The 7,887-nt window shown below is 35.3% G+C and overlaps 2 protein-coding genes across 5 annotated transcripts; one reads left to right on the forward strand and one right to left on the reverse strand.

The window, feature by feature from the left end:
• LOC107604890 (histidine biosynthesis bifunctional protein hisIE, chloroplastic) lies at nt 830-5,670 on the forward strand. Of its 4 annotated transcripts, XM_016306602.2 has the most exons (8): nt 830-1,137; nt 1,306-1,367; nt 1,928-2,199; nt 3,070-3,230; nt 4,200-4,454; nt 4,558-4,653; nt 4,757-4,908; nt 5,146-5,670. In XM_016306602.2, the coding sequence occupies exons 4-8, from the start codon at nt 3,078-3,080 to the stop codon at nt 5,360-5,362; spliced, it is 873 nt and encodes a 290-aa protein (XP_016162088.1). In that variant the 5' UTR covers nt 830-1,137; nt 1,306-1,367; nt 1,928-2,199; nt 3,070-3,077; the 3' UTR covers nt 5,363-5,670. The 4 variants fall into 4 exon arrangements, with proteins under 4 accessions (XP_016162088.1, XP_016162086.1, XP_016162089.1 ...); XM_016306600.2 differs by lacking the exon at nt 1,928-2,199; XM_016306603.2 differs by lacking the exon at nt 1,928-2,199 and having other exon boundaries at nt 4,209-4,454.
• LOC110263499 lies at nt 5,940-6,626 on the reverse strand. The gene is made up of 2 exons (XM_021104843.1): nt 6,198-6,626; nt 5,940-6,161 (listed from the first exon to the last, which is right to left on the reverse strand). Exons 1-2 carry the CDS (start codon nt 6,547-6,549, stop codon nt 6,148-6,150), a joined length of 366 nt encoding a protein of 121 aa, XP_020960502.1. The 5' UTR covers nt 6,550-6,626; the 3' UTR covers nt 5,940-6,147.

The following is a 7,887-nucleotide window of genomic DNA, read 5'->3' on the forward strand; positions in this document are numbered from 1 at the left end:
TGGACGAAAGATTGTTATGTCTAATGGAAAAAAATATTGGGGTTTGATTTGTATATTAATTTTTTGGGACTAAAATGTCCGTTTTTAAAATTCTTGGGGACTGATTTGGATAATTACTCGGGCGAAAAATGAACTGGAATTGATTTGTCTGCTAGAGTAAAACCTTGAAAATTGATTTGTGTATTAATTTTTCTTGGGAACTAAAATGTCTGCTTTTAAAATCCTTAGAGACTGATTTGGATAATTACTCTATAGATTATTACACATGTATAGGGGTGGCAAACGGGTCTAAACCCACCGGGCCGACCCGCGTAACCCGCCAAAAAAGACAGATCGGGTTGAAAAATTAGGACCGCCAAATAGTAAAAGCCCGCCTAATTCGCACCGCTTAAACCACGGGCTTTGGTGGGGGCAGAGCGGGCTTCCCCGCCGGACTTAGTGTTTTTTTATTGAGGGTGTATTTTTACAATTTTTTGGCCAAAACCTAACTTTTCCCAACCTAACTTACAAGAGTATGAAGATAAAAATTGAGTGGTTTGGATTATGTTTATGTTACTTTGGAGACAATATTTATAATTATATTTTAAATTATGTTTTTTTTCTTTGGAGAGAATATTTATACTTAACACATGTAGATATAAAAACGGAACCAAAGTCGGGGGTGGTCAAATTAAGGAACGGAGATGAGCATAGGACCGGAGAAAGATAAGAACCGGTGTAAAACGGTTTGATCTGGCCGGTTTATTGAAAACTTTGAACCGGCATATTCTTGAAAGAGAATCGGTTCAAAATTACTCTTTTCTGAAAAAAAATAAAAAAAAAACCCTAATCTTCAAAGAAGCCCCCTGCAACCTACTGCTCACACTCACAGCACTAAAGCACACAGAGACAGAGCTCAAAGCCTCGATCTTCTCTGTCGCCGCCTCTCGCCGGCCCCCCTCTCGTCGCTGCGCCGCTCGCGTCTTCCTCTGCGTCACCGCGCCGCACGCGTCTTCCTCTGCGTCACCGCGCCGCACGCGTCTTCCTCCGCGTCACCGCCGCTCGCGTCTTCCTCTGCATCACCGCGCCCCTCGCGTCTTCCGCTGTGCTTTGCCGTGGCTCAGTTCTCTGTCGCCCTCTTCTCTGCGTGCGGCCAAGGTATGTCTTTCTTATTTTTTATAGTTATTCAATCATTAATTTTTAATGATTTGGCCATTTAGTTGATTGTTGCTGCTGATCGTGTTTTAATGTAGCTGCAATGGTTATTTTTTGCTGATTCTGACCCTTTTTGCCTCGTGCTTCCTCTGGCTTTGGTTCTGTGAATAGGAATACTGTGACATTTTATTGGAACATTGAGGCTTTGGTTCTGCTTCTGAACTTCTGCAGAGGTGAGCTTTTATTTTTTTATTTTTTTCAATGTAGTGTAGTCTGTAGAATAGATAAATTGATATTAATTGGAATTTTATAAAATGACAGTTGATCACAAATTTGAAAGCAATTGGAATTTGTATATAAATTGTTGCTGTTTTCATGTAAGTTTAAAATAGAAATTTGATACTAATTGGAATTTGTATAGAATACTTGATACTTGATTGTTGTTGTTTTAATACTTGATTATTGCTGTTTTAATGTAAGTTTAATATTTGATCGTTACTCTTATTTTATTGTTTTAATAATTTAATGTAGGATTAATGCTAATTGAAATTTTCCTATTAGTTATTTTTAGAAATTGATAATTGATTGTTGTTACTGTATTAGTGAAGATATGTATTTTCTATCAATGCAGGTTTAATAATTGTTAATTGATTATTTTATATTTTTATTTAAGTAGAACCGGGTTTGTGACCTACCGGTTGAACTATTGATCCAGTGATCCTATAATTTGACAACTATGCTAATAAGTGTATAGTATCACACAAATAATTGAAAGGAAATATTTTTCCTTTAGGTTACACAATTTTGGGCTAATACACATCAAGACCAAGACACAACCTCTCTTCCTCAGCAACCCCCTTCCCTTTGCATTCCTTCACTGCTTGCCGTCCGCCACTCCTTGCCACTGTTTGCCGCTGCTCTGATCCGTCATTCTGCTTTGCCCTCTGCGGCTGCCTGCCACTGCCATGTGCCTTGCCTACCCGTGTCTGCCACCGCTCTACTCCTTTGCATCGTGACACTCTGTTTTGTGTCTCCCTCTCTCACTAGTCACTACAACCCTATAATGTATTATAACAGATAATTAAGAATTTCGGAATTAGGATAAATTTATTATTAATATAGAATTTTCAATGCTGATGTTGTTTGTTTGGTTGAATTGTTGAAACTTAAAACTACTTGATATAATCTATAGATATATTTGATAACCATGGAGGATTTGAGTTGTAAGTTTATTGTTGGTTAACTTGTTAAGTTACAAATTAGAAACCTGCTTATGTTTGAACTTGTATACGCCTTGTGGATTTGAATCTGATTATTTAAGTATGTACACTGTAGCAAATGGTAAACTTACGAGTTAACTCGGCGAGTCAAGTCTACAAGGGCTCTACGAGTATCCTTTGACTCACGAATTTGACAACCATGGCTACTGGTTCTGATAACATTAGCATATCAAGAACTAGTGAATTTCGTGATTTGATTCATTTCTTGGCAAGCCATTATTGAATGGCATCGCTCTGTTGATGTTGGGTAATGAGATTGATAAGGCCATCATGTAAGGTTATTAGTGCAAAATTTCTAGGAATGTCAAAACATTTTTCTAACCACACGCCCATATTAATGTTGATTCCCGGGAATTCCAGGAATAATGTACCTACCTGGAATTTGATTTGTGGGTGTAGTATTCCCAGGAATTTTATTTCTAGGAAACACAAACCAATCTATGGACCCAACATATGGTTTGGGTATGGGAAAAAGAAAAAGAAGGGGGGGGGGGGTTGCAATTTATAAGTGGGGCCTGGGCAGGTTCTGATCCCCATGGGCCTTGCAATTAAATACTCCTCTGGCATTTTTCTTGAAAACAATGCTATGCTTCTTTACAATTTGCAAAGGCTCTTCGTTTGTATTTACACTGAGAAACTTGCATGGCACTTGTAGGTTTGAAAATGACCATTTCCTATGCTCACATGCTTCAATTTTCCACTAGTTTCCTCAATGGCAAGCTATCATTTACCAGTGACAATAAAGGGAGAAGGACACACATCTTACCTTTTGCTTCGTTGGAGAGACCAGACAAAAATATTGTCATTGACCCCAAGGTACACCTTGAAATTTTTATAGGATTCCATGATGTGTGTATTCAAGTTTTATGATGCAATGTTATAGCGGGAATTGAAGCTATTGATAAACATAAGAGACCAATTTTATTTATTTGCCAAATTAAAAGTGCACTCACTATTCAGCTAGATTTTAGATGGTTCTCAAGGTGGAATTCATATGTTGTCTTTGAAATAAACAGCATGGGTTTATGTATATGATGCATTTATGTTTTCTATTTTCAATATATGAGTTTAAGACCACCTGGTAGTATATGTAACCCAACGATAATGGTCATGGTCATTTTGCAAACTAATTTTAGATTCTAAAACATATTACTACGCCACTTTGTTGATGATATATTACATTTGTTCAGTGTTTAGGATTTCCTATTATTTCATTATCCAATGGTCTTGTGATTTGACATTGCTCCTGCTTTTTTTTCACCAATTACATTGTGGCGAAGTATGTGGTGTAAGCCTTGGCTCTGCTTTTGAGATTTGTTACATAAACATCTATTATAGTAGTTTTGGTTAAATCCCTACTGGAGGTAGCTAGATGCTTGAGAATCAAATGGTGAATTTTAGTGCTTTATAATTGGGCCGTAAATGATCCAAATCAGAAAACACTAGAAGTTCTTTATTATCTTAATTGCATGATTATTTTTGGCAAGCTATTATCATTGTTTTCTTTAAATCTCCAATACTGCTAAACTAGTGTAATTGTCTATTATACTTTACATTAAATTGTGAAGATCACCTCTTGTAAGTTAGTTTCTTTTTAGATTTGTCGGTCTACGTTGGGGGGAAAATTTAATTACACAGGAACAAGTCTCTAGGGTCTCTATTCTTTCACAGTTAAATGGTGATTGTATATTTGGGTTAATGCTAAGGAATTTTATTCATTCCATTGCACGTGTAATTTCTTGGTGTCTTTTTTTCCCCATCTTATTTCACATTAAAGTGTTAAAGTTTTGTCAGGTAGACTCTCTGCTGGACAGTGTAAAATGGGATGATAAAGGTTTGGCTGTGGCAATAGCTCAGAATGTTGACACTGGAGCCATATTAATGCAAGGTTTTGCAAATAGAGAAGCAGTGTTTACAACCCTATCTTCCCGGAAGGCTACGTTCTTCAGTCGGTCACGGTCAACATTGTGGACCAAAGGAGAGACTTCTAATAATTTTATAAATATTCACGATGTTTTTCTTGACTGTGATCGTGATTCTGTATGTTTTTTTCCTTTTACCCTTGAATTATTATTACTATTTGATTCACAGGCATGTTAATTATTATTATTATCTTTTTTTCTCTATGGAAAATGCTTCTTAGATAATATACCTCGGGAAACCTGATGGACCTACCTGCCACACAGGGGCAGAAACATGCTATTATACATCAGTCTTTGACTCACTAAAACAGCAAGAGGTTAGCTTTAGGCGATTACAACCTAGGGCATGTTGTGTTCAGATATTGTATTTCTGGAGGGAAATTTCAAGTGATATTCAAATTTATTTTGGTTATGTTACAGATTGAAGGAAATAGGTTGGCATTAACCTCTTTGTATTCATTAGAGTCGACAATCTCCCAACGCAAAGCAGAGTTAGCAGAAGAAGAGAATGGAAAGCCCTCATGGACTAAGCGATTATTGCTCAATGATAAGTTGTTGTGCTCAAAAATCAGGTTAGATATATCTCATCATGTTGTTATCTTGAGTTTGAATTTAAGTTTGTTCATCCTGAAGAAAGCGAAAAATATGCATTTCCTGTGATTTCCATTGCAAAGTGTTATATAGCTGATAGAATTGCCTCCACATGAAAGTTTTCTATTAAAAGAAACATTACCTATACGTTTAATTATAGTTCCATTGGCTTGGAGAAAATACATGCACCTTTGTGACTTGTATCTTTGTATCCGCAGAGAAGAGGCAAATGAGTTGTGTCAAACACTAGAGAATAACGAGGACAAGTCACGTACTGCTTCAGAGATGGCTGATGTACTCTATCATGCGATGGTACTGTTGGCAGTGAAAGATGTCAAAGTAGAAGATGTTCTGCAGGTTCTTCGGCAGAGATTTTTCCAATCTGGTATCGAGGAAAAGAAAAGTCGAGTATCCAAGAAATCAGAGCAAGATTGAACTTAATGTTAAGTACATATCTCAAGCACTGTATTCGGATTTTTTGACATATCAGGATGTACTATAGGTGTTCTTATCATTGTGACTGCTGAGGTATGCATATGAAAGTTGAGAATGTCAGGAGCACCATGTTGATGTTACTTTTCAACTTCGCTACTAGATATCAGTTGTACATTTTTTAGAGGTTTTCTTAAGTTAATTCAAGTATTGCATTCATGCTTATATGTAGCAAGATGTAATTCTGGATTGAAGACTTATCTGCATAACTTTTTGGTCTTCGTAGTTATTTTGTCTCAGTTGGATTGTTATATCTTTGTGTCATCTTTTGGTTATTCTACTATTTTCCTTTTGGCGCATTGTTCACAATTATCATTGGGATTTAAATTAAAAACTAAAAGTATAATTACAAGGCAAATAACACATTATATAAGCATTATTTAAGGAGAACAAGCATGTTATTTATATAAACATTATAAGCATTTACCATTTAGTATAGCATATGTTATTTATATAACATTTGAGGAACTCAGTATAAATGACACAATTCAGGATGTTTTCTAAGTGAATTTGTGCAAAATTTGCTATATAAAATATTTATTTATTCAAATCAAGTAGTAGTATAACATCATTTCCTTGGAGAAGAACAAGTAACATTGGCGTTGAGTTCAACAACAACGTCAATTATAATTCAAATTGACCTGTAATTATTTTCTTAATAATAACATGCTGGAATTATTTTTCCCCATATACGTTAGGGTGAGATTGCATCATATTTAAGATGCGTATCAGGTTGATGGTGGTCCCATTTGAGATGGTGGTACGTTGAGATATTGTGGTACCTTGTGAGATGGCGGTGCCGATGGTGGCACCCGATGATGTGGTGGTACCCGGTGAGATGGTGGTACCTTGTGAGATGGCGGTGTCACCCCATGAGTAGGCGAAGGAATCTCGATATTGGTGCATGATCCCATGCACAGGTTATTCTTGTTTTCACATTTCATTGCACAATTCAAGAAGTGCTGCATGTCCTTAATGTAGCAATCAATCATGCAGGAAACAATGTCGTCTCCACATAAACCAAGGCACTGCCCAGTTTTGATTTTGTTGATGGCATTATCAGCCATTCCCAATGAAATTAGCACAAGCACTGCAAGAATTTGGATTGCTTGCTTCCCCTTCAGACCCATCTTGCTATTTGAGTTTTTCTGTTTAGTTCCTCCACTGAATACTCCTTGAGATGTTTGTGAATGAAATATGTTGAAGCTTTGCTATGTTTATATACTAGTGTTGTAGTGAAGGTGGTGGTTGTCTTCACGGTTCAAAGAGGTGTCACACACTTTGCATGGTGGTGGTGGTTTGTTATTTGAAAAAGAAACTTTTGATTGTACGGCACATATAAAAAGCGATGCATATAGATCATTCTTATGCTTCAGGCTTCGGTGAATTCTTAAATTCCTAATTACGACGCAGAGTGCAACGGGAATTCAAACAAAGAGGAACCAAATCCTATTAATATTATGGACATAAATTGCAATGTTTTCTATGACACAATTTGATTATGATATTTATGATATTACTTGGGTTTTAATTTTCTATTGAATTATGAAAATTAATGGTTTGTCAAGCACACTTTTTTAGCAATTTTTATTTTGTAAAATTACTCAGAAATATTTATTTGTTTATTTATTTTTGTTAGTTAAAAGGAAAACCAAAAATGATAAAAATTATAAGTGATTAACGTTTTTTTAGTAAATATATAGTGCTCTTTTTCAATAATAATAATAATAATAATAATAATAATAATAATAATAATAAGCATGATGATGATGATGATGATGATGATGATGATGATGATGATGATGATGATGATGCAAGTGCATTCAGAGTGCAATAAAATATAGATCACAATGCACTCACTTGTATGTTTTGGAATGGGCAATCTTTTTGTATTCACTTGAGCTTTGTTTATTGATTTGGATTCACAAGCTTGATTTGATGATTGATCTGGGTTCAATTTTATAGATGCCAAAGTTTGCACCTTAATATGTTTGATCCTAAAGATGTAAGTCATCGTATTACCAAGACAAATTTCATTTGTTCTGTTATTTTTTCTTTGCTTTCCTTCGTATTGTGCTTAATGTACTATTCCTTTTTTCTCACCAGCTTGCATTAATATATGACGGAATTTCATGTGTCTTGTTATGCAGCTTATATAGCAGACAAGACCAAACGTTGCAAATAAACATAACTAATAATTAATAATCATAATAATAATACTCTTGACTTAACAATCAATTAACATATATAGAAGTGATTACTCCCTTTTATATCATAAATGGTAGTTATTGCTTTAAAAATTTTTCTCATGTTAACTGCCAGTAGCTGGTGATAATGACAACTTGAATGTTACAGATATAGGATTTTTGAATGCTAGCTCTTTTTATTTGATCTTAGTATTGCTAACTTTCGGATGTGAGGGTCCTGTTGTGTACTTGTATAGGATTTTTGAATGCTAGCTCCTTTTA

This window comes from Arachis ipaensis, chromosome B06, assembly GCF_000816755.2.
Source record: "Arachis ipaensis cultivar K30076 chromosome B06, Araip1.1, whole genome shotgun sequence".
NCBI lineage: Eukaryota > Viridiplantae > Streptophyta > Magnoliopsida > Fabales > Fabaceae > Arachis > Arachis ipaensis.

Coding starts and splice junctions, on each gene's coding strand:
- LOC107604890 (XM_016306602.2), top strand. CDS start 3,078: ATGACCATTTCCTATGCTCACATGCTTCAATTTTCCACTAGTTTCCTC. Junction 4,654..4,756: donor ACTCACTAAAACAGCAAGAG/GTTAGCTTTAGG, acceptor GTTATGTTACAG/ATTGAAGGAAATAGGTTGGC. Junction 4,909..5,145: donor TTGTTGTGCTCAAAAATCAG/GTTAGATATATC, acceptor TTGTATCCGCAG/AGAAGAGGCAAATGAGTTGT.
- LOC110263499 (XM_021104843.1), bottom strand. CDS start 6,549: ATGGGTCTGAAGGGGAAGCAAGCAATCCAAATTCTTGCAGTGCTTGTG.